Genomic DNA, 26,174 nt, shown 5'->3' on the forward strand with positions numbered 1-26,174 from the left:
ATAATTTGAAAACATTAATTACATGAAATCCCATTGTCTCTTCAAAAAAGAAAGTCAGGGAAAATATCTTTGTCTTGGTATGAATTCAAAATACTAAACTTTATTTACAAAGAAAGCAATAACCAAACATTTAGTGAAAATGAGAAGTAGAGAATCAGATACTGAAACAACAGGACAAAATTTGGGTTTAAACCTTCAGATATATTTTGGTAGACATTATACTTGTGTGGGTTAGTAAATCATGAAGGATCATCTTATTATTATTTGCTTATTCTTTTGGCTATTTTATCTTTGCAAAGTCTCAGAGAAAAATCCCCAGTTCATAATATGCCTTCTATCCCCATGGCTAGTGAAAAAACAAAGAAAAGATATATTGCTAATTAGGTGTTAAGTACTTAAAAGAGATACAACGTTTAAGTATGAAAGGGGAATTGTCAGAAGTCTTATAAATACAGAATGTGTATAGCTATTTATTTAACAAAACTAAACAAGAAAATGTTGTTCTATTTGCTCTCTGAAGAAGGGAAAATCAGGTCAATGAATAAAGATAAAATAAGCAGATATTAGTGTACTCCATTACATAATTTGAAAATTCAAGATTCTGCTGTCTTTTTGTGTTAGTGTATAGTTGCAATTTCTACCATCTATTGAGTACCTATTATAGGCATTGTTTTAAATGTTATATATCTTTAATCTATTTAAATACTCCAAGCATGTAGTACATGCTTGGAGTATTTAAAAACTCCATACATGTGAGGTAGTTATATTTTACAGGTGTAGAATGAGGTTCAAGGTCAATATGTTTGCATATGAACGCAATCTATCTGATTTCAAAACCCTTCCTTTAGCCACTCTACTTCAAAGGACTACTTGGGATTAGGATGCAAATGGTAAAACAAAAAATATTGAAATGTTTATAAAATAAGATGTCTTATTTTATAAGGTAACCATGTGAGTTTTCTGTTATGCATATGAAAGAAAAAACCATGGTGTTAATTATGGGTGCGAATCATGTAGCCATCATTTTTCTATGCTTCACTGAATGCAAACAGCCCCGAAACATGCTCTGTTATGTCTTTCGCCACTGCAAAAGAAATCACGTTGAGTTTGTTTTAACGGAAACAAAGAAACCCATGACAAAGCTGTGGCCAACATAGAACATTCCATCTACTTCTCACAGACTTAGATTAGCCAAACAGAAATAAAGTTTGATATACACATTTATGGTGCTTTAACAGATACTCAAACATACTGAATGTGATGAAGCATCTTGACTCTTAAGATATCTGTTAACCTTAAGATTATCTGTGCTATTTAAGATTCATTTTCACATTAACAACAAAGAGGCTGTATATAACAAATTCCCCAAAATGTGTAAGATTCAACTCCCAGGGAAAAGCTACAGTCCTGGTAATCTGTTCCACTTTTCCTCTCCATTTCTTTTCTCATCCTGATTCTTGTGTCTGTTAAGAGAGATATACTATAGCTACAGAATATCGAAACATAAACCTCAGATTGTCTCCATGTACTATCTGTTAACTGATTAATGAGGTGGTTATCTCAAGACATTCTTCCACTGGTTAATCTGTGGGCTGCCGGCATCATTAGAGGAAGGTTCTAATCTAAAGTTTTATGCACCAGGATCAGGCTCAGATTGAATCTATGCACTGCTTCTCAATTGGGCTAAAGTTGATAAAGATCCCTCTCTTATTGTGCAGAGATCCTATTAATGAGATAACTATTCTAAAGAACTCTTGGACACTTCCTCATAGCATGCTTTCCCTCTTTCTAGGCAGAGTATGTGCTTTTTTTTAAAAAAAAATTATGATTATATAGACATACAATGATAATAATACTTTCAACAGGGACTAGGCGATTAATGGTTAGTTAGACATACAACAAAATCTTTGCCAGAAAAGCATAATAAGGAGTGATATATCAATGGAACCATGCAATTAAATTTTGGTTAACCTTAATGAACATAATTAAAAACAATTTATTTATTCCAAGTAATTTTTGTCTAGAATTAAAGTGATTCCCAGGAAACAAAAAGGCTAATAGAGTTTTCTGAACCTTTATAGGCACAAAGACAATACAATCATATTGACTCTAAAGATCATCTCTTGGGACTAGCTTGCTGGTCCAGCGGTTAAGAATCTGCCTTCCAGTGTAGGGGATATGGGTTTAATCCCTGGTCTGAGAACTAAGATTCCACATGCTCTGGGGAAACTAAGCCCATGTGACAACTAAGCCAAGACATGGAGACTACTGAGCCTGTGCCCTTTAGAGCCTGCGTGCCACAACTAGAGAGCTTTGTGCACACCACAACAAACAGCCCAGTCAGCAAATAAACTAAAACAAAAACAAACAAACAAAAGGTCATCCCTTGGTGGGGTGCTTTCACCAAAACATGTAAAACCATGATGACTTTGTTGTTTTTTCCATGAACTTGCCCAGTCTCCTTATCTTGCGTCTGGTAAATTTGGTATAAATAAAACAAGGACCTCATTCTAGGTCCCAATGTGGCCTTGAGGAATAGTGAATACACCTGAGGAATTGGCCAGCCATAAGTGGGATGGAATCCTAATTTTGTCACTTCCTAAACTATGATTTGCACAACTGATACCTTCTCTTCACACTAGTTTCCTCATTTGAAAAATGCAGACAATAAAACCTTACTTAGAGAACTGAAGTCAGAGTTAGAAATAATACATGTAAAAATGCATGGTAGATAGGAGATGAACAGGATATGACAGCTTTAATTATTAAAAATAATCAACTATGAACCTCACTCTTTAACGTACTTGTCTTTCTATAACACATGCATACCAAACACAACAATGATGACAATGCACTGGCTGCCACTGCGTAAAAACAAAGAGAAACTTACTGGTCATGTTGTTAGTATGGAAATAACTATTCATGTACGTTTAAAAAATTTTCAGTGAAGACTGTTTAGGTGACTACATATATTGTTATGTGAATTCCTCACTCTTGGCAAATGTGGCTGAGAGGATGGAAACTATTAATTTATTTAAGCAAAAATGTGTCAACCTATGCTACCTGGGGGAAAAAAGGCAGAATCTTTTTTTTTTCTAATGCTGGGAATGGTAGAAAGTTTCAGATCATTTTTCTCTAGGTTGCATTCTGAATGTATTCACAAAGATGGCATTTCAGCTGGTAAGAATTTCAGTAGGGGAGATGAGGAGGACAGTGCTATGGATAGAAGGACAAATACGAGTAAAACACTGAAATATAAAAGCACAATGTATTAACTGGGGACAAAGTAGTTTGGGGTTGGCTAAAGCATTTTTCCCCAACCCAGGGACTTGAGAATTATTGAAAATGATCCACAAATATTTATATAGTAGGCATTGTTTGTGGACAGAATAAGTATCAAACATATTTATGTTGTATGTAGGTATACTAGTTTCCTAGGGTTGCTGTGGCAAAATATCATAAAATATGTGGCTTAAAATAACTGAAATGTATTCCCTCCCAGTTCTGGAGTTTAGAAGTAGCAAGGTATCAGAAGGGTCATGCTTTTTCTGAAGGCTCTAAGGATGAATCTTTCCTAGTTATAATGAGGTTATAACTCCAGTATAACTTCCTCTGAACTTGATTACATTTGCAATGGCCTTATTTCCAAACAAGGTCACATTCCCAGATACTGAGGGTAGGATTTAAAACATATCTTTTTGAGAGACACAATGCAACCCACAATTGTGTGTTTCAATTATATGTAGATGTTATGATTTTTAAAATGTAAACATTTTTAAATAGCATATTAAATTGTTAATACTTTTACCATACTTTTCTCAATCAATGGATATTAAAAGGATAAGTCTCAGGCAGGAGTTTGCTGCTGCTGCTGCTAAGTTGCTTCAGTCATGTCTGACTCTGTGCAACCCCAGAGACGGCAGCCCACCAGGCTCCCCTGTCCCTGGGATTCTCGAGGCAAGAACACTGGAGTGGGTTGCCATTTCCTTCTCCAATGAATGATAGTGAAAAATGAAAGTGAAGTCACTCAGTCAACTCCAACTCTTAGCGACCCCATGGACTGCAGCCTACCAGGCTCCTCAGCCCATGGGATTTTCCAGGCAAGAGTACTGGAGTGGATTGCCATTGCCTTCTCTGAGGCAGGAGTTTAGGAATCTGTAAATTTAATGATGAAAAGAGTTGCACACATGCAAAGAGGTTGGGAGCCACTGTTATAGGGTTCCTGTCAGGAACAGAATGAGGTAAAATAAGAAAGTAAGCTAAAGTCAAGTATGAAGGGTCTCTGGTACCAAGATAAGGACTCTGGATTTAATTTGTTAGGCAAAGAGGATTACGTGATTTTTTGAGTTTTTTTTTTTTTTTCTTCTACATGTATGCATGTAGAAGATAATATGATAAAAACACTTAAAATTCTGAACCACATCAATCTGTCCATCAAGGTAGAGCTCTAGGAAAATTACCTGTGTATATGATACACTGAACAAGAGTGAGTGTGGACACAAGGGGACCAGGTATGAAGTGAGCAGGATCTCACCTGAATGAAGAATGAAATGCATGCTAGACAAACTGCCAAGGAAGAATGCGTAGAGGTATGGCTAATCTGATGTTGAGTATGTATGTGTGTGTGTGCATCTATATGTAGATTTATGTGGATGTTTAAGGGTGTATATGAACATTAGGGTGTTTGCATGTCTAGTTCTTTTGAAATTCAAGAGTACTTATTATTTCTGTTTGATATTTTTAATGTGTTGACTTGCTGATTAACTTTCCATACATAAACACAGTATTTCTCTAAATGGGAAATTTGAAAATATGCATCTCAACTAGTGTACTTTCTTGCACACAGTAGGTGCTCAGATATTTGTTGGCTGGTAAGCATCATTTTCAGATCAGATCAGATCAGTCGCTCAGTCGTGTCCAACTCTTTGCGACCCCATGAATCGCAGCTCGCCAGGCCTCCCTGTCCATCACCAATTCCCAGAGTTCACTCAGACTCACGTCCATCGAGTCAGTGATGCCATCCAGCCATCTCATCCTCTGTCGTCCTCTTCTCCTCTTGCCCCCAATCCTTCCCAGCATCAGAGTCTTTTCCAATGAGTCAACTCTTCGCATGAGGTGGCCAAAGTACTGGAGTTTCAGCTTTAGCATCATTCCTTCCAAAGAAATCCCAAGGCTGATCTCCTTCAGAATGCACTGGTTGGATCTCCTTGCAGTACAAGGGACTCTCAGGAGTCTTCTCCAACACCACAGTTCAAAAGCATCAATTCTTCGGTGCTCAGCCTTCTTCACAGTCTAACTCTCACATCCATACATGACCACAGGAAAAACCATAGCCTTGACTAGACGGACCTTTGTTGGCAAAGTAATGTCTCTGCTTTTGAATATGCTATCTAGGTTGGTCATAACTTTCCTTCCAAGGAGTAAGCGTCTTTTAATTTCATGGCTGCAGTCACCATCTGCATCATTTTAGCCATCCCCAAACTAGATCAGACTTATTAACACATACTGAATTTCTATGTGTCTGTTTTCTGTTTAGGATTAAAAGTAATGGAGTGAAAGGTAGAACTAATAATAGAAGTTTAAGTTTGGTGAAGAAACTGTAAATAGGAATCCAGCTAGTCTAAATGGATTCAGGTCCCCAAGGCAGGACAAATTATATCCATTGATCCTGAAACATCTGAAAACTAGATCACTTAGCAACTCTTAAACATCTTTGAGGAGTTGTAGAAAATGAGATTTGCCAGAGGATTAAAGCACCAAAGGGAGAAGGAGGAGATAAATTCTTGAAAATCCATAGCAAGTAGTTTAATACTACCTGTAGGTGAGATCATGGAATGACTCATTCATTAGAAAGAGAGCAATAAGTCCCATTATCAAATCAAAAACATTTTCTTATTTGTGAAATAGATGTTGGAAAAATTGATAATAATTCTATAATTGTAGATAATAAATCTATGCATTTCACTTTAATTTTGCTCAGAGAAACAGAGTGTATCCAGACTTCAACTAACTAGTTGTCAAGGTCCCTTACGATATTCTGTTGGACAAGTTAGAGAAATATGGCCTGTTTTTCAGCACAGGATGGTAACTATTTAATAATTGAAGGATTATGCCAAACAGATGTTTATATACAACTTAAATCAATGTTTTTCAATCTTTTTGACAATGACTTGCAGTATGAAATAGATTTTTCATATTATCCAGTAAGCATACATGTATGTAGTATGTGCACATGCATAATTTAAAAAATGGATGCACTGTCATGTTTTTCAGTCTATATTTTTCTATTATATTTCATTAAGAAAACTGCTGATTATAACCTAATAAATCTGTTTCATGACTCACTACTGGCTTGGGAGGCACAGTTTGAAAAATGTGATTTCAATCAGAATGTTTCTAGGAACTACAGAGCTGTTTTTATCCCGTTTGATAAAATATTTGGATGAAGACATAGAAGGACTGTTCTCAGATTTGCAGATAATAAGATAATAAAAAGAAGATAATTTTTTTTGCATGATATAATCAGGATTAAGAAATTCCTAGCATATTAAATTTAAATAGAAAATTAAATAGAAAATTTAAATAAAATAAAATTAAATCTAAAATAGATATGTACAGTTCTGCACTGGCTATCTCCAAATCTACTTGCAAAGCTCCTACTGGATATGTGCTGCTGCCTAGAAGCAGAATGGCTAGAAACAAAACAAAACAACAACAAAACAGAACTCTGCTGTTTCAGTTCACAGTAATTTTCAGATAAGAAGGGAATGGAACCAAAACTGTTTGAGAACCTACTACACATAAAGTATGAATCACTGTGCATTACATGAACCACTGGTGCTATATTTCTGGAAAACCCAGAACCAAACCAAACCAAAGCCAACTAATTCAACTTTGGGATACATTAACAGAAAATCTGTTTCTAAAGATGGAGGTTCAGGGTAAGAGTTTCCCTCTGTTTTATACTGTCTAAATTCAACTAGGATTTGGAGTACTTTGTTCAGATAAAACTTAGAGGAAAGCAAAGAAATATGCTTTTTAAAGGACAGCTGAAGGGAATGGGAACATTTAGCCTAGCCAACTGCTGTTTTCTTTCTTTTTTTCTGGTCACATATAAGGTGCAGGAGACACACAAATAATTACAGTGTAGTCTTTTCCCACAGCCAGAGAAAGGAAACATTATTTATTGACACTTGCTACTAAGTTAAATACCTTAAATGTATTAGCTCCTTTCATCCTTTAACCCTATCAATCTCTACTTTGGGTTGGGTAAAACAGGGCTTTGAAGAGAAGTCATTTGCCCAAGATCACATGGATAAGTGGGTAGTGAAACTGGAATCCAAACCCAGGTTCCACTGAGTCTGGAGCCTGTGTTCATAACCACTACACAGTATTGCCTCTTGAAACTCAGAACTTCATGGGCTTATCTTTGAAGGACTGTCCTTTGGAAGTATGGGTATGCATCTATTAAAGCATGAATGCATACACAATTGACATTTACTACATAAAATATTTTTAATCTGGAGACTTAAAAATGAACATTATAGGTAATCTCTTTTATAATTCAAAATACTGTTAATGCAAATGCTAAGTTATTTGTGTCTTTGTTAGAAAGAGGCTTTGTTGACTATAAGGAAACAGACCTGCTTGAATTTTCAAAACTTTATGTTTCAGAGGGCAGTACTGAAACTATAGTACATGTAACTGCAATTATAAAGACTTGCATGTGGTTATAATTGTTCTTACAAGTGTTTATAGGTAATTCAACACAGATTGTTCCTGTGTACAAGGACATATTTACTATATGCTGGCTGCTGAGTTGAAATTATTTCATTGAATTCTCACTCCCTGGGGGATAGATAATCTCACCCCTATTGGTGAATAGAAGATTGAGTTCAATAACTTGAGGAGACTGCACAGGTGGTTAGTTGTGAGTGTGGTTCAAAGGCCTGTGTACTTTCCACCATACCACACCGACTTCAAGGAGCTGCCAGGGAACTGGTGAACACTTTTTAAAGTCTAAAAGTAGCAAGAAGTAGAACCTGCTGTCATATTGAACAGCAGGGTAAAAAGAAGCTAGTGTGATGACCTTTCAATCTGGATTTACAGATATAAGATAGATATATCATTTTAAACTTGCACATGAAAAAAGTGCTTGCAAAAGTAGACATTATTCACTTGGGACATATAAAAGGAAATAGGTGGATATACGTCACAGGATTTTTCTATGGCAGCATATCTAAGTCACACTATTTAGATCTAGAGGTCGCTTTCAATCTTTCTAACATTTTATAATTCACTTGCTATTTAATTTATATGGACATACCAATCACCATTTCTTTCAGAAATTTTTGCTGAGCTATTTTAATAATTCAATTACTTCAGGAAAAGTTTAAACAGAAGCACACAATCAAGGACTAATCCAAGCACCGGTCTTAAGGAATTTTGGTATACATGACTTATGGCACTTCAGAATTTTAATGCATCCCAATAACCCAGGAGTTAACTTGACTAGCCAATCCAATTAAACATGAGCACTAACAAATCGGATTATGACAGATTTGTATATTGACTATTTTCAATTGAGTTGACAGTTAAAATGATTTGAATATACCTCAAGATACCTAATAGTTCTGGTGTCTGACAATATATTTCTATTGAAAAGGGTATACCTCATGAAATATTAAAAAAAAAATCCTTCATTTCGAGATAAACATTAGTCCTGCCTATTTAGTTTTAATTCGACACGAGCGGCAAGACTGTTGTGTACATTTTAATTTTCAAAAGTAAAACAATTTTTTTTTTTCATTCTCTATACGTGAAGACACAGAAATCTATTACTTTAACCACAAATTAAGACTGGCAGAGAATTACTTATATTTTAAGATAATTCTCAAAATCCTCTGAACTGTACATGCCTAACAAAAAGGGGCGCATCATTAGTTGGCGTCATACCTGAGGATCGTTAAGGATTTTTTAAATGTGGGATTTGTCGCTCCCACCACCTACTACCCCACAGTGTCACACGGTGCAGCCTTTTTAATCTGGGAGGTGAGTTCAAGAACTGTTTGTTGTTCAGAGCTCCATCCAGAGAGGATCACTGACAAGTTCTATTTTAAGTCGTGCCTGTGTGTGCAGGTGTCAGCCTCTTTGATGGCTGTAGAAAAAGACCCATTATACTCCATCTGTATCCTTCCCCCGACAATGCAGGATTATTCCCCACAGTGCGTTCGTTTCTGCTTTGCCAGCCACTTTTTTTCACTGGGCAATTCCAAGGCGGGCAGGCGGACAGGACTGAGGGAAGGACCTGAGGGGGCAGAAAGAGGTCGTCTGCCACTCCCCTACCTTACAAGGCACGTGGCACTGGCTGTAGCAGCTGCTGGATGCGACGACGAAGATGACGAACCTCTTCCTAGCAAGAGGATAGTGAGGGAATAAGGAGGTGGCAGCGAAGGCGAGACACACACTCGGGTGTCCTTCCCCACAGGGAGAGTCCACCCTCAAGGGAAAAACTCTGAGGAAACCACCACCCGCCCCGCCTCTGCCAGCTCGCCCCAGTGTCTGGCAGCGGTCCCCATGCACCTGCTCACCTGTCTATCCGTTCAGGGCGGTTGGGGGAGGGACGAGGGGTGTCGGGCTGGGTGGGTGGAAGGGGAAGGAGGGCAGGGCGAAAGAGGGGGTGCACGAGGGCTCCGCCCCCCCGGAGGCTCTGCGCAGGCGCAGTGGCCGCTACCGCAGGCAGGGGGCGGCAACATGGCGGAGTGAGCGGCGGCGTCGGGGCTTCACAACAACAGTGGCGCCTGTAGCAGCGGCGGCAGTCACAGTTCTGAGCTTCAGCGCCGGCCAGCGCCGCAGGCAGCTGCTTGCGCCCCAGGGTTATTCCGAACGGCGGCAGCATCTCCGCGGGGGGCGGGCCGGGCCGGACGGACTGGGAGGGGGAGCGTGAGGAGGCAGCGGCGGCGGCAGCGGCACAGCTGCTGGGCGGGCACTGCCGCTCGCCGGGCAGCGGTTAGCGGCGCCGCCACCGCCGGGAATAAGCCTGAGAATAACCCACCGCCTCCGCCGGGGAGGGCGTCGGAGCGGGCCGGGTCGAGGCGCAGGCGGGGAGCGGGCCCAGCGCCGCGGCGCTGGTGGATGCTGGGGCTCCGAGGCGACGGCCGGGGGGCGGGGGCCGAGGCAGGTATAACGGTACCGGCGGCGGCGGCGCCTCGGCTCTTCCCTTCTCGTCAGGAGGGGGCAAATGGCGAGCGAGAAGCCGGGCCCGGGCCCGGGGCTCGAGCCTCAGCCCGTGGGGCTCATCGCCGTCGGGGCCAGCGGCGGCGGAGGCGGCGGGGGCAGCGGCAGCGGGGGCAGCGGGAGCAGCGGGATAGGGGAGTTGAGGGGGGCGTCCGGCTCCGGCTCGGTGGTGCTGCCCGCGGGGATGATTAACCCTTCGGTGCCGATCCGCAACATCCGGATGAAATTCGCAGTGTTGATTGGACTCATACAGGTCGGAGAGGTCAGCAACAGGGACATCGTGGAGACGGTGCTCAACCTGGTAAGGGGAAAGGCGTGCTCGCCATCTGCCTCCCAGCCCCGCCACGGCCTGCCTTCCTCCCCAGGCGCTGGCTCCCACCCCTGAACCCCCCTCCCCGGGTACCACACGCAGCGCGTCCCCGCGAGCACAGATCGTCCAGCGGGTATCGCCCAGCGGGTGAGCTGCCTGCACGCTGCCAGAGCCACGCCACCTCCCCGTTCTCTCCTCCGGTCCTCTCCTGCGCCTGAGCGCAGTGCCCAACTTCACACCGCCTAGGATCACTTCTCATGACTGCGAGTCGTCAGTCGTCCCTGGCCGTACAGGGTTTGGGTTTTCTTGAGAGTTTATGGTCACGGGGAGAGGAAGGCCTCCTTTTATCTGGGGTCCTTCCTGCCACACTCATAATTGTCGGTGCGGTGGCTCTCCCAGGATGGAAGCCTTGCCCCTGGAGCCTAAATTCCCCGGTGCTCCTGAAACGTGAGAAGCACGTTAGCTCCAACTTGAGCAGCTGGGTTGTGATGTTTTCTAACGAGGAGGAAAATGATGCAGTTTTGCATCTGCCTGTAAATATATTCCCAGACTGTACTGGAGAGTGCTGTGGCTGTTTCTCCTCCCCAGGCCGCCCCCACCCCCCCACCCCCACCCCCGCCCGCATCTCTTTTTAGGTAGCCTTTCTTTCTTTGTAATACGGCCCTGAATACACTGACCTCGTAGTCATTTTTTTGTGCACATGAGGTGTTAAAATGTGGGGGCACCTAATCATACAGGTTGGTTTCTATGGTTGCCTTCAGAGAGCGTGGCATGTGGCTAAAGACGAGAGGAAAGGTGTTAAATTCAGTCCTAGGCTTTGGTTTCTTATATGATAAGAAAGAGTTACTGCAGAACTGTGTATGACTTAATGTTTGGCGATATCTGTCTACGGAGAGGCTAAGAATCTTCAAGATGTCAGGGAAAGACATGGGGAAGAACTAAAGAGAGGAGAATTATAGATTTCGGATAATAAGACTAGTTCATTTAAAATTAGTTCATTTTTTTTTAAATGCCTTGTAAATGCAGTTTTTGCTGCAGCACAGCTTTTTAAACAGTTTCCTCTGCAATATTTAGCCTTTGACAAAATGTCAGGTTGGGTTTTGGAAGGCAAGGCTTAAATCAGGAGCAATCAGTTGACTATTGTATTTGATGTGGAGTCACAGGAATATAAAAATATGCTTATAAGGAGATTTGATAACACCCATGCAGTCAGAATTTTCAGCTAAGCAATTATTTTTATTTGATCTATTGGGAAACTGAAAGAAAGCTGCAGCAGCAGTGCCCTGAGACAGGAATTAGATAATGTCTATGGTATATGTACCTCTTAAATGTACAGAAAAGTTAAAGCTGCTGGGTTTTGTTTGTTTTTATCTTTATCTTTTTTTTTTTTTTTTCTTGCTGGGGTGTCAAGTGAAAGATAGGAAAATATCTGACTTTTCTTTGTTATATTTATTACTGTTTAAGTACCAAACGTTTCTTTGTACTTCTGTGTACCCTTCAAACAAATCACCACAAGAAAGTCAGTATAAGTTTGGGGGACTGTCACTTCCTTGGTATAACCAAATTCTTTTCAAAACACTAATAGAAATACTGTTTTCTTGGACATTTTAATTTTAACCAGCAGCCAATAGGAGGTCAGTACTTGCCTTTTTTAAAGAGATGAAATCTCAAAATATGTTAGTAGGTTAGCAGGTACTGTTCTGTAAATTTAAAAGAAAACATTTAAAGTTTTTTGTTTTTTTAACAGTTTTCTAATACCATTTTTACCTTAGATGATGTGATTTTAGGTTATTTTAAGAAGTATTTATATGCTTACCTAATACATTTTTCTGTGAGAAGAGGCAATAGAGACTGTTACAAGCTGGAAACTGATTTGAATGTGTAACCAGTTTGGACTCTGCAGCAGTAGCAATGTATGCTGGATCAGTTCCTAACAGATGGGGTTCTATAGATACATAGTAGGTTAAGAAAGGAAGTGAAATATTTCTGTTGAGGTAAAAAAGAATTTTAACTATCTTCAGTGCACTGAAAATCTGGCATGAAGTCTCCATATGCAAACATTATTAAGGGTTAACTTTACTGGTAAGCTTAATTAGAGTAACCAGAAATAAGTTAATACTGACATGGTACATCCCCAAATCCATTTAAGATGTAACTGCATTGGTTTTTGCTGTTAAAAATCAGGTTTAAAATTTCTTTGTACATACTTAGAGAGTACAGTTGATAGAAACTTTGGGGGAAAAAAATAACAAAAGCATCTATTACTATTAAGTTGTTAAGTATATTGATTGTGGAATGCACATTAGCCATTTGCAGTGTAATATTTCTTGAATGGAAGGTTTAGTGCTTTATCTTTCCCATATACTCATGATGAAAGTGTCATGTGAAAATTTGTTGATTGAGAAAATATTTGAAGATCAATATGTTTAAAAATAATTATCAAACTTAATTCTGTTTACTTAATGAGTATATCAGTAAAATCGATTTAGGGCTCTCTGTGACCTGCTAAAGGTTGGAAGCCTCTATGTCTCTTAAAATGAGGTGTTTTTTTTTGGTTTGTTTATGATCTTAATTTAAAACATTAAATTAAAATGTAGTTGGGAATAATGAAATATGTATCACAGTGCTTTCTATGACAGAAAAGAAGAACTAATGAAACTTTAAAACAAAACAGTTCCTGGCTTAAAACCCTGTCTCAGCCACCTTTGTCAAAATATTTTTTTTCCTGTATATTCTTTTTCTTTATATGATGAAACTACTAATACTTGGTTTTTAGGTTTCTCACATACCTTAACCAAAGAATTAAAAGTTTTATAGAGCAAAGTTGAAGTATACACTAAAATATAAGACTAGTTTAATACAGCCATGGTTGTAAGTTTGGGTCCTTTTTTGACCAGAGGTAGAGATCCATTTCCACTGTTAGGTGGGTTATGGGAATTTGTTGAAGAATCACCAATGGAATGAGAAATAAAATGAGTAATTTCCACTGTAGATGAGTGTATTTGTATGATGATATTATAGTTCACTTGAAACGTTCAAATATGAGATGGATAGGATCAGGGATATGAGTAAGTTAATTTGTAAATAAATTACAATGAGAGTATATTGTCAAGGATTTTGCATTACAGCTTTATCAATGGAAAAAACTGATCATTGGCAAAGTTTGGCTTTGAGAGGTATTATTCAATGTGGCAGAATAAGAGCATTTAGCTATAGAAAAGGAATTTTGTTGGCTGTTTCAATTATAAAACAGGTATACTAGGCATACTACTTAATCCGTTGCTTACTTTGTAAACATAATGTATGTTTATATAAGGTTTTTACTTCCTTGAAGTAAATTCTGTGTATACATAACATGTTCTTTGTTTATAACATGAAAGTATCTTATCATAGATTTTAATATAAACATTTTTAGAACAGATAAAATGCAACATTAATGTTTACTTAATTCACAATAGGTTTATTTTTTGGAATTGCTGTCTTAGGTAGTATAAATCTATAGCATTTGATTTTTTTCACAAATCATGCAATATACTAGTATATCTTTAATGGTAGAAAACATTTCCTTTGATAATTTTTTTTTACATTCTAAGTGGTATACTGTATATTGTATTAAAAGTATAATAAGATACTTTGAGGGGACTTTATGTGCTAAGTTCCTCTCTAGTCTTGATATATGGATTGTGGTATTATTGTTAAAAAGAAATTTAAAAGATTTTCCTTTCTGTACTTGAATGTGACAGTGACTTTTCTTCCTTAGAGTTTTTTTCATCTGCAGCTTCATAATCAGAATAATTTAATTTTAAAGCTATTTATAATTTCACGAACAAAAGATGTGTTCTGCTTTTGAACTAAATTTCTTTTAAATATATGTAGTTGGATTTTTGAGTCATGGAAGCCCTTAATATCAACAGAACCACATTTATTTATATTAAAATAGAATTTCCTTCATTTTTTGTTCATATGTAAGTCCTTTCACATTAATTTGAATTATATTTTATTCTTATTAGGTATTGAAAACTAAATTGAGTGTGTATGTAAATATTGGGAATTTCAATATCCTGAGGAGTTCTGAGGTTTTCTTTTAAAGTATTTAGTTGTATTAATACAACTAACCACTAAGTAGAATGTGTTCTATGAGTTTGTGATCAAGTTATAGTAATTTTAAATAAGTATTTTTTGTATTGCTCGTCAGTTTTTGGCAAATACTTTGTGGTTAATTAAATGTATCTCAAGGTTCTCTCATCTTTTGCTCTACATTCTCCAAATACAGTGTCAAATTTATTGGTTCCAGCTTCCATTTTGGATCACTGATGTGGCAGTATTGTAAAATTCAGTTGTCCACATTTTTGATTATTTACTTTAATGGTAGTTTGCATCAGTTTCATAGGTTTTTTTCATTTATTGCCTCTAATTGTGATATTTTGTGCAGTGTAAGCATATTTCCTTATTATACAAAGATATAACCATCATTTTCTAGTTTTGTGTATGGTATTTAGTCTCTAGTTAATTATACATGTTTCATTGCCTATGCTGTGAACTCTGTGAGGGCAGAAGGCTATGTTATGTATACTTTTTTTTTTTTTTTTTTGGTATTTCTGGCTCTTGGATAATAAGTTAAGTGAATTTTGAGAATGTACAGGACACCATTATTGGTCAGTAGAGGGCAAGTTTCTGAAATTCCATTCAGCAGTAGGGTCCGGATCCAAGATCTTGAAATAAATGACTCATATAAAGTTAATGTATTTCCTGTTCTTATAATTGGAAATATTTGTTGACTATATATGAATGTTTCCTATGTAGGGTGTTACTCTATAAGTTAATATTATTTTGAAGTGATGTCTTGGAATAAATAAGAATCTGTTCGTTGTTTTTCGGTATATATTGTCAGATGTATACACTCATAACTAAGAACATGTTATTTTAAGTAAATTATGTATATATATGGCATTGAATAGAAATTAAAAATATTGTTACTATTTGTCATGTTACCAGGAGTAGTGGACATTTCTTTTTTTGTCTATCTTGCATACATTTCTGCTTTTTAGTAATAGTACCCCACTTTCCTTAAATGAACCACTCATCCTCCATTCTTAGTTCAGCTGGTTCAGATGGATTCACATGGGCTGGTGTATAACCCAGACATGTCCAGAATCACCATGACTGCTTCCTAGGTGAGCATTTAATCTGAGGGGAGCCACAGGATCAGTCACAGGACTTGAACTGAAATTCTTCCTTTTGGGGTTGTTGAATTGGTAGACCCATTCTATAGCTGTAGGATTTGACCAAATGTTAGAATTGACCTATGTTAGAATTTGACCAAGTATGAAGCCAAGAGAGAGAAATATATATATATTTTTAAGAATTAAAAAAAATATATTTCTTTCTTTTTGGCTGTGTCAGGTCTTAGTTGCAGCTTCCAGGATCTTTTTTTCTCTCTAGTGGTGGCCTGAAGGCTCAGTAGTTGCAGAGCCCTGGGCTTAGATACCCCAAGGCATGTAGGATCTTAGTTCACCTGCCGGGGGTCAAACCTTTGTCCCCTGCATTGGAGGGTGGATTCTTAACCACTGGACCACCAGTGAGGTTCCCAGAGACCTATATCTTGATGCTGCTTGAGCACCTGGAGTTCTTTGTCTGTGGTGATCATCTTCTAACCATTAACGTCTCTCTTGTAAAGTTTATTATTTTTTATTGTTATTACTTTCAAGTCAGCTTAAATTGCATTTTTGTCACTTGGAAAAATTTCCTTGCTAGCTTAGAGATTAATAACTGGAAATGGGACAATGTGGGAACAGATCCTGAATGTTGAAATGGAGTGCAAGGCAGTGAGGACTGCTTTCCCCCAGCAATTCCTTTTAAGGAATTATGAAATAGCTCTTTCGATTGTTACCTGGGTTGTTACCTGGGTTGTCTTTGGCCATAGAGCTGCTGAGGCTGGAACTTTAGGGATTCTCAAGTGTTTTGGCCAGTTTTTGCCTCATAAGAAAGGAATTTTCTTTGGTCCAAGCTGGCATGCTGGGAAGAAGAGATTGTCTTTCCAAGTAAGAGAGGCCTTTTCTGCCTATAGCTGCCATCTAAGAGAATCAGAAAATCAAGAATCTTGAAGGTTGGAAATTCTGATTTTCTTTTTTTTAACTTTGTACTAAAATTAGTAAGAGGAAAGACAGGAGTTTAAATTAAGCTCAGGCAAAGTTCTGGTTTACAACTTTTCTCAAGCACCTCATCCATTATAGTCCCAGTCTCCTGACCAAAGTAACAGTCCAGTTACTAAAGAGTTTTGAAAGAGGATCCAACCAGGGAACAAATGATAGAGTAGCTGTGCCTCCTCTTCCAGCATATTATTTCACATTGCTTCAAGGAAAATCATTAAACAGAGGCTTTTAATGGGTGAGTAATGTGAAGGCTTATTGCTATGAGATTCAGTATTGCTATGAAACTTAAAAGGCAGTTTGGTATCTTGACAAGATCTCTGGCTTTGGTTGCTAGTTCAACCAGTTGACTGAAGTAAATTGACCAAAAGTTTATTGAGCTTTTAGGGGCACTATTTCCAGGATAACCTCAAGCCTGGTAAACAAAGTCTTGTATTCTTTTTACGTCTAAGGCAATTCTCAGCCTCAATAAGAGGAAGTGGGCTACTAAAACAGTACAGCTGCTAGAAGGAAGATCTGAGGCCATAGAGGATAACGGACAAGTGAGGTCTTCTGAGGTGGTGGTGCATCACCACCATGATGATGGTGATGCATCCAGATTGGTTGACCAAGAGACTCCATTGCTACGACAGGCAATTCTTGCTACTCTGATCAGTAGTATATGGTCTATTGGTTTGAATTAATAACCATGATATGTTTACTGTTGGTTTGTGAACTGGTCCATGTTGCACAGAGGGCAAGGAGATATCAAAGAAAAGAGGGAGACCAGATTGGTCTCTGGCAGAGACTCCAAATTGGTCGCTGGCAGGTTTATTAAGCAGGAGAATGTGTAGGGCTTGTCTTTGGCAGCCACAAGATGAATGGTCTCCACACCTGCCTACCAGAATCTTTAAACTACAGAGGCCTTAACTGAGTTCAGTCATTTGTACCATCCAGATGGTTTCAATACCACCTTGATCTCAAGGCTCTTTCCCACTGTGGGAAGAGTAGGCAGAGTATACATTCGAAGGACAGGGGAGGGGGTGAGGAGCCTCTGATTGCCCAGATCCAGCTCATGGGTCAGCTGACGGTCATGTCCTCTTGATTATCTCCTCCATATTTACATTTTCCACTCTTCTAAGTGGGCATTATGATTATTTATTGTTTCTTTTACCATTGTGTATTAATTACATGGGGGATGGTTACATTTATTATATAGATATATATTGTGAGATTGTGAGGTACCACCAAAAAAATTCATGTTGGACCTGCTTGAGAATAATATTCATAATACAAACATTTCAGACTTGTTGAATCCAGTAACTTGGCATTGTCTTTGTCTTCCTTCCTGCCTTCCCACCCATGATGAAGTAATGGGCGCATTTTCTGTTACAGTTAAGATAGTAATATTGTTAAACATGGTATTTAAGAAGTTATAGACTGGTTCCAAATAGGAAAAGGAGTTCGTCAAGGCTGTATATTGTCACCCTGTTTATTTAACTTATATGCAGAGTACATCATGAGAAATGCTGGACTGGAAGAACCACAAGCTGGAATCAAGATTGCCGGGAGAAATATCAATAACCTCAGATATGCAGATGACACCACCCTTATGGCAGAAAGTGAAGAGGAACTCAAAAGCCTCTTGATGAAAGTGAAAGTGGAGAGTGAAAAAGTTGGCGTAAAGCTCAACATTCAGAAAACGAAGATCATGGCATCCGGTCCCACCACTTCATGGGAAATAGATGGGGAAACAGTGGAAACAGTGTCAGACTTTATTTTTCTGGGCTCCAAAATCACTGCAGATGGTGACTGCAGCCATGAAATTAAAAGACACTTTCTCCTTGGAAGGAAAGTTAGGACCAACCTAGGTAGCATATTCAAAAGCAGAGACATTACTTTGCCAACAAAGGTTCATCTAGTCAAAGCTGTGGTTTTCCCTGTGGTCATGTATGGATGTGAGAGTTGGACTATGAAGAAGGCTGAGCACTGAAGAATTGATGCTTTTGAACTGTGGTGTTGGAGAAGACTCTTGAGAGTCCCTTCAACTGCAAGGAGGTCCAACTAGTCCATTCTGAAGGAGATCAGCCCTGGGATTTCTTTGAAAGGAATGATGCTAAAGCTGAAACTCCAGTACTTTGGCCACCTCATGTGAAGAGTTGACTCAATGGAAAAGACTCTGATGCTGGGAGGGATTGGGGGCAAGAGGAGAAGGGGACGACAGAGGATGAGATGGCTGGATGGCATCACTGACTCGATGGACATGAGTCTCAGTGAACTCCCGGAGTTGGTGATGGACAGGGAGGCCTGGCGTGCTGCGATTCATAGGGTCACAAAGAGTCGGACACGACGGAACGACTGATCTGATCTGATCTGATATATGGAAAGAAATGAATGTATAGGTGGTTGGGGATCCAAGGGCTAGAATGTTACAGATTTCTATTGATTTAACTTCCTAGCATCCATTCCTTCTAAAATTTTTGATACTCCTTTGAGAAGTTTTCTCTTCTTGATGTTTGGTTTGCATGCTTTGAGCTTTCCCTGGACTCCTTTCTGCTTTCCTGGACTAGAAACAGAGACTATACTTGGCCCATGAATAACATTATGGTTAAATATCTACCTGCACATCTGTGAAAGCTTTGTAACTCCTTTCCTTCTGCTGGAGAAAGAAGATGCTCACTACTGGAGTTGCTAAGATGTTAGAATGTAAGTCTAGACTTGACTGGCATGCTGCTACAATGAAGGCAGAGGATGCTTGAGGATGGTGCTATCATACAGGCTCCAAGAACCAAGAGAGAGATTACTGATGACATCTTTGGAGCCTTTTGAGTCACTTATATTACCAGGCTTTTCAGTGCATTAGACCAATACATTTCTTGTTTTGCTTAAGCTATTTTGAATCAGGTTTCTCTTTGCTGCATCCCAGTGATTTCTAACTAATACTTAGAATTAAAATTAAAAGAAAAAACTTTAGGTATTAGGTATCATCAGGCAAATCTTAAGAAAAATATTAACTTGGCAGAGGGCTTGATAAATTTCAAGAAAAAAAAAGACATTGCAGATTATTTTAATAATTGATCTTCACTAAATAAGAACATAAGGTAATACTGAGATACCATGAAAAAGGAATGATTAAAAAGAAAATTACCGGTGTTCATCAGCATGCTAAAATAATGTTAAATGATGTTATAGGGTCTGTAAAATGTTACAGCTGTTCTTAATGAAATTTTCCTGATATGCATCAAGAAATTTAAGAAGTTCTTTTCATTAATCCTTCATTCTTTTTTAATTAATTTATTTTTTAATTGAAGCATAATTGCGTTACAGAATTTTGTTGTTTTCTGTCAAATCTCAACATGAATCAGTCATAGGTATACATATATCCCCTCCCTTTTGAACCTCCCTCCCATCTCCCTCCCCATCCCACCCCTCTAGGTTGATACAGAGCCCCTGTTTAGGTTTCCTGAGACATACAGCAAATTCCCATTGGCTAACTATTTTGTATATGGTAATGTAAGTTTCCATATTACTCTTTCCGTATATCTCACTCTCGCACTCTCTCTTCCCCTTCTCCTCGTGTCCGTAAATCTGTTCTCTTAAGTCTGTTTCTCCATTGCTAGCCTGCAAATAAATTCTGCAGTACCATTTTTCTAGATTCCATATATATGCATTAGTATACAATATTTATCTTTCTCTTTCTGACTCACTTCACTCTGTATAATAGGTTCTAGGTTCATCCACCTCACTAGAACTGACTCAAATGCTTTCCATTTTATGGCTGAATAATATTTCTCTCGAGATCAGAGTGTTGTCACCTTGGTATCCTGAGTACTTAACATAAAATCTAGAAGTTTAGTGCTGCTTAGTGAACTTTCTTTGAATGAGGATTTTTTTCACATTTGATATAGTTTGCTTGTTTTTGTCACTTCTGGCTTGGGTATGAATCTTTTCTTTCCAGGTTATTCTGGTTCTCCTAATTTCTGTGTTTACTTCTTGCTTTAACATACCAGCTTTTATTTTTTTTATTTTTTGAGGAGAAGGGAGGATAGATGTGTGTATGTGTGTATGTACACACACACACGTGTGGAGTCATAGAGTCTTCATATCTGGTGAATAACCTGACACACACACACGCATACACGGAGTCATAGGGGAGGGTGGATGTGTGTATGTGTGTATGTATGCACACAGAGTCATAGAGTCTTCATATCTGGTGTATAATAGGTTCTAGGTTCATCCACCTCACTAGAACTGACTCATATGCTTTCCATTTTATGGCTGAATAATATTCCATCGTGTATATGTACCATAATTTCCATCTGTCAATGGACATTTAAGTTGCTTCCATGTTCTAGCTATTGTATATAGTGCTGCAGTGAACAGTGGGATACATGTCTCTCTTTCGATTTTGGTTTCCTCAGAGTACATGCCTGGGAGTGGAATTGCTGGGTCATATGCTGGTTTTATTCCTAGTTTTTAAAGGAATCTCCATACCGTCTTCCATAGTGTCTTTATCAATTTACATTCCCACCAACAGTGCAAAAGCGTTCCTTTTTCTCCACATACTCTCCAGCATTTATTGTTTGTAGACTTTTTGACGATGGCCATTCTGATCAGTGTGAGGTGATATCTCATTGTAGTTTTGATTTGCATTTCTCTAATAATGAGCGATGTTGAGCATCTTTTCATGTGTTTGTTAGCCATCTGTCTTCTTTGGAGAAATGTCTGTTTAGATCTTTTTCCCACTGTTTGATTGGGTTGTTTGTTTTTCTGGTATTGAGTTATATGAGCTGCTTATATATTTTGGAAATTAATCCTTTGTCAGTTGTTTCATTTGCTATTATTTTCTCCCATTCTGGGGGTTGTCTTTTCACCTTGCTTATAGTTTCCTTTGCTGTGCAGAAGGCTAAGTTTAATCAGGTCCCACTTGTGTACTTTTGTTTTTATTTACATTACTCTAGGAGGTGGATCTTGCTTTGATTTATGTTATTGAGTGTTCTGCATATGTTTTCCTCTAAGAGTTTTATAGTTTCTGTTCTTACATTTAGGTCTTTAATCCATTTTGAGTTTATCTTTGTGTATGGTGTTAGGAAGTGTTCTAATTTCATTCTTTTACATGTAGCTGGCCAGTTTTCCCAGCACCATTTATTTAAAAGGTTGTCTTTGCCCCATTGTATATCTTGCCTCTTTTGCCAAAATAAGGTACCCATAGGTGCATGGGTTTATTTCTGGGCTTTCTATCTTGTTCCATTGGTCTATATTTCTGTTTTTGTGCCAGTACCATACTGTCTTGATGACTGTAGCTTTGTAGTATAATCTGAAGTCAGGAAGGTAGATTCCTCCAGCTGCATTCTTCTTTCTCAAGACTGCTTTGGTTATTCGGTGTCTTTTGTGTTTGCATATGAATTGTGAAATCTTTTGTTCTAGGTCTGTGAAAAATGCCGTTGGTAATTTGATAGGGATCACATTGAGTCTGTAGATTGCATTTGGTAGTGTTGTCATTTTCACAATATTGATTCTTCCTTCCCAGGAACATGGAATATCTTTCCATCTGTTTATGTCATCTTTGATTTCTTTCATCAGTGTCATAATTTTCTGTATACAGTTGTTTTGTCTGCTTCATCATTCATTCTTTAGGTTAAGGAAAAATTGCCTGTTGACAAGTATGAAGGTTAAATGATATAAATAGAACTCTGCAATAAGTATATGGTCAACAATGGGAAAAGGTTAGGTAATTTTAAGTCTGTGTTGTGAAATATTATACTGCCATTAAAAGTTTACTTACCTCGGTTTCCTTATGTATAAAGGGGTTACGTCATAAGATTGTTGCACAGATTAAATGAATTAATTTGTGTAATGTGCTTGGTACAAAGTTAACTTTGTGTAGTACTTACTATTGTTATTTTTATTATCCTGAGTCTGATGATTATCTGATCATAGAAAGAAAATAATGATCTAACTAAAACTGAGTTCTGATTTAGCTTGAAGTACCTGAGCTGGTGAACCTATCAGAGAAGGGATCTCAAGTGTCCAAGATCATAATCTCCTAATGAAACAGGAGTTTGTCCTGAATCCTGCATAGTCTTTAACAGTGTCTGGGGTTTTTATCATAATGAAAAACTGGGGAACAAATAGGATGAAGGAACACAGACAGCTTCCTTTGCCTAGAATCCCTGCTATCTCTTGCTTTCTTGACAGCTGAGTGTCATGTGTGGATGTGTACTAGGACATGAAGGGTGATCTTGGGTAAATAATACCTCCCTCTTGGAGTATTAGCTTAAATATTTATAAATTGTTTTCAGTAACAAACCTTGAGGCAAGGTGGGGGACTAGAAAATATTTTGTGATCGGTTGTTTTAGAAAATAATATTAGTGTAAGAATATCTTTTAATAGCTCTTAACTGATTACAGGGTACTTACAGAATTGTGCTGTGTTAACTCATCCTCAGAAGCACTTCCTTTTCAGCTGCAATTTCTTCTCTACAAATGTGGAAACTAAGACTGCAGGAAACATGAAGTATTAGTCAGGAGTCCAGGTATTAGTTTCCATAGCTCGGACTCAGGCCTTCAGATTCAAAGACTGTAGTCTTCTGCATTATTTGAACAAAATGTAGCTACTTAGAAATTATCCCAAAGCACTGCATTACATGAAGAGATGGTGCTGGAAGGTGAGGGACCAGCCAGCTTCAGTGAGCTGATTCTGTGGTAAAAAATGCTGCCCATAGAGGACTCGGTCCACAGAAAATAAAATGATTGCAGGACAATTTGATGGATATGTTTACAAAATGATCTAATGACTTACATTGTGAACTTTTAATTTTTGAGTTTGGGGGAACTGATTATACAGTATTATTAATGTTAACTAGCTTTCATTTGTACAACTTTTCACTAGGCAAAGTGTGGATATTTTAGATACTACTATGAAAAAGAAAATAGTATGCATTGATATTTTTATATAAAGTAAATGTGTTATGTTTTAGTGTTAATCAGATGAACCACTGCATAAATCATGTTTGCTTGGATAAAACAGATGAATTAATTATAGAAGGAGTTACAATAGAGTCTAGGTGATACCATTTCCAATAATTATGATTCTCTTTTTTCAGTTCACTGATTAATAGAAAATTTTATGGAAGGGTAAATGTCTAGATATTTTCCTCTTTAGAAACTACTTCCATTTTCTAAGAGAAGTAAGCTGCAGCTGATTTAAAAATGGCACATAAGTATTTCTAGTGTTATTTTAAAACTTCTCACGTGTGAGAAAGGGAATTGGCATTTATAAAATTGGGTTTGATTTCATACCTCATGCTTTTAAAATCCTCCAACAAGCCCTTTGAAATAAAGCCCTTTCAAATAAATATATTTGAAATAACTATACTTTAATATAATAACTGCTTCTGCTGCTGCTAAGTCACTTTAGTCGTGTCCGACTCTGTGTGACCCCATATACGGCAGCCCACCAGGCTCCCCCATCCCTGGGATTCTCCAGGCAAGAGTACTGGAGTGGGGTGCCATCACCTTCTCCAATATAATAACTAAACTATGACAAAAATTAAGGGGCTTGTTCAAGGTTGCAAATCTGTTTAGTTGCAGAAATTAGACTCAAAGCTAGAGGTTCTAAGTTGTGCTTTAATAATGATGATGACAGTGATAACTGATACTTATTGAATCTTTACATGCCAAGCACTATATTTAGCATATAATATGCAGTATCTTATTATCTTGACCTGGAATATAAACTCTTCAATGAAATAAAAATAGTCATTGTCTTTCAGGGTTAAACTAAGTCTGATATTTTAAAAGAGAAGTGCTTGCAACTTTAATTATATCAGCAGTATTTTATTATAAAATGTCATAGAGTTATTTTACTTGATTTGTAATGATTTTTTGTAGCTTGATTACCCTTTAAAAGTCCTTGAATTTAAATTAAATATTTAAATTATTTTTAAAGCTTATGAAATATGAGTCATCAGTGGAAGAATGTTTATTTTGTTATACTGTCTTGACTATTACTTGCTAAACAATCACTGCATTTCTCAAGTCATCCTGTCTTCTTTTTTTTTTTTTTTGGTCTAAAGAACTCCTGCACATGTTTCAAGAATTAACTCTTATCCCCCTCTTAAGTAATGTCTTCGTTGATGTCCCCCTAAAAGCGCTTTCTCCTATCCTGTGCTCTCCCATCACACTTTGTACACAATTCAGATTTAAAGTAGTTCAGATTGCCTGATCTATTTTAATTGTTTGTTTTCACTTGTTGGACTGCCATAGAGACTCTGAATCCCTCGAGATCAGAGTGTTGTCACCTTGGTATCCTGAGTACTTAACATAAAATCTAGAAGTTTAGTGCTGCTTAGTGAACTTTCTTTGAATGAGGATTTTTTTCACATTTGATATAGTTTGCTTGTTTTTGTCACTTCTGGCTTGGGTATGAATCTTTTCTTTCCAGGCTATTCTTGTTCTCCTAATTTCTGTGTTTACTTCTTGTTTTAACATACCAGTTTTTATTTTTTTTTATTTTTTGAGGAGAAGGGAGGATGGATGTGTGTATGTGTGTATGTACACACACACACATGTGTGGAGTCATAGAGTCTTCATATCTGGTGAATAACCTGACACACACACACGCATACACGGAGTCATAGGGGAGGGTGGATGTGTGTATGTGTGTATGTACGCACACAGAGTCATAGAGTCTTCAGATCTGGTAAATAGTCTGACTCTGTCACTTGCATAGGTGAAGAAAGACCAGTTGGGTCAGATCCCACAGCTTTTCACCGAATTTGAATTACCACCTAGATTCTCAGTCCACTGTTTGTTTTTTTTTTTTTTTTTTTTAATTTTATCTTTGTGCCTGTAGTTCCACTTTGCCTCAGCCCATTTTGAGGTTACAACTCTCATCAAGGCGCATACTTTAAAAAAAAACACTCCTACACACTCAGAACATTTGAAATGATGATTAAATAAATTACTGAGTAATCCTAACCTAGGATTCTTTTGCCAGAGTCAAGATACTCATTGGGAATATAACAAGGAATTATAGTCTCTGCCTTCAGTAGCTCAACATTCAGTACTGGAAAAGGAAGGAAAAGACACACAGATTCCATTGGCAAAAAGTGATACTATAAAGATTTTAACAAAATGCTCTGGAGATATTAGTGGTTCCACTGCCTTTGCCTGGAGGAGTCTGGAAAGTTATCATTGGTTGGACGACTTTGGATTGCATCTTGAAGGACAAGTAACTGTTTCCCAGGATAAAAAGGGCAGGAGTGGAAAAGCTTTCCACACAGAGGGAAAGAGGAAGTCCTTCCATGGTTGTGTCCCCTAATGTTAACTACAAACTACAGTCAGATAAGCTTTATTTCTGCTTGTAGAAATCCGCCCCACATCTTTTTTTAATTCCATGAGTGTTTATTGGCTTAATGTTTTTTAAAGCCCTTTCAAGCTTGCCCAGGGGAAATGGTAAAATTTATTAGAGTCCAATTAAGTGAGTTATTTCAGGA

General features: G+C 38.0%; 1 protein-coding gene and 1 long non-coding RNA gene across 15 annotated transcripts in view; one reads left to right on the forward strand and one right to left on the reverse strand.

Annotated features, from left to right (window-relative positions):
* The window catches only part of LOC102414025, a 622,950-nt gene extending 613,076 nt beyond the window's left edge, over positions 1-9,874 (reverse strand). For 5 of the 7 annotated variants that reach the window (XR_006544160.2, XR_006639899.1, XR_006544161.2 and 2 more), the window contains exons 1-2: positions 9,591-9,874; positions 9,346-9,412 (exon numbers count right to left, since the gene is read on the reverse strand). This is a non-coding gene — a long non-coding RNA (uncharacterized LOC102414025). The remainder of the gene's footprint in view (positions 1-9,345; positions 9,413-9,590) is intronic. The other 2 variants (XR_006639901.1, XR_006639900.1) reach the window with 1 other exon arrangement.
* Positions 9,875-10,098: 224 nt separating this feature from the next.
* The window catches only part of NBEA (neurobeachin), a 656,478-nt gene continuing 640,402 nt past the window's right edge, over positions 10,099-26,174 (forward strand). For all 8 annotated transcript variants that reach the window (XM_025263201.3, XM_044927359.2, XM_025263205.3 and 5 more), the window contains exon 1: positions 10,099-10,537. In XM_025263201.3, the coding sequence (XP_025118986.2) occupies positions 10,241-10,537 (297 nt within the window). In that variant the 5' untranslated portion in view covers positions 10,099-10,240. The remainder of the gene's footprint in view (positions 10,538-26,174) is intronic.

The sequence above is a fragment of the Bubalus bubalis genome, chromosome 13 (genome assembly GCF_019923935.1).
Source record: "Bubalus bubalis isolate 160015118507 breed Murrah chromosome 13, NDDB_SH_1, whole genome shotgun sequence".
Lineage (NCBI taxonomy): Eukaryota > Metazoa > Chordata > Mammalia > Artiodactyla > Bovidae > Bubalus > Bubalus bubalis.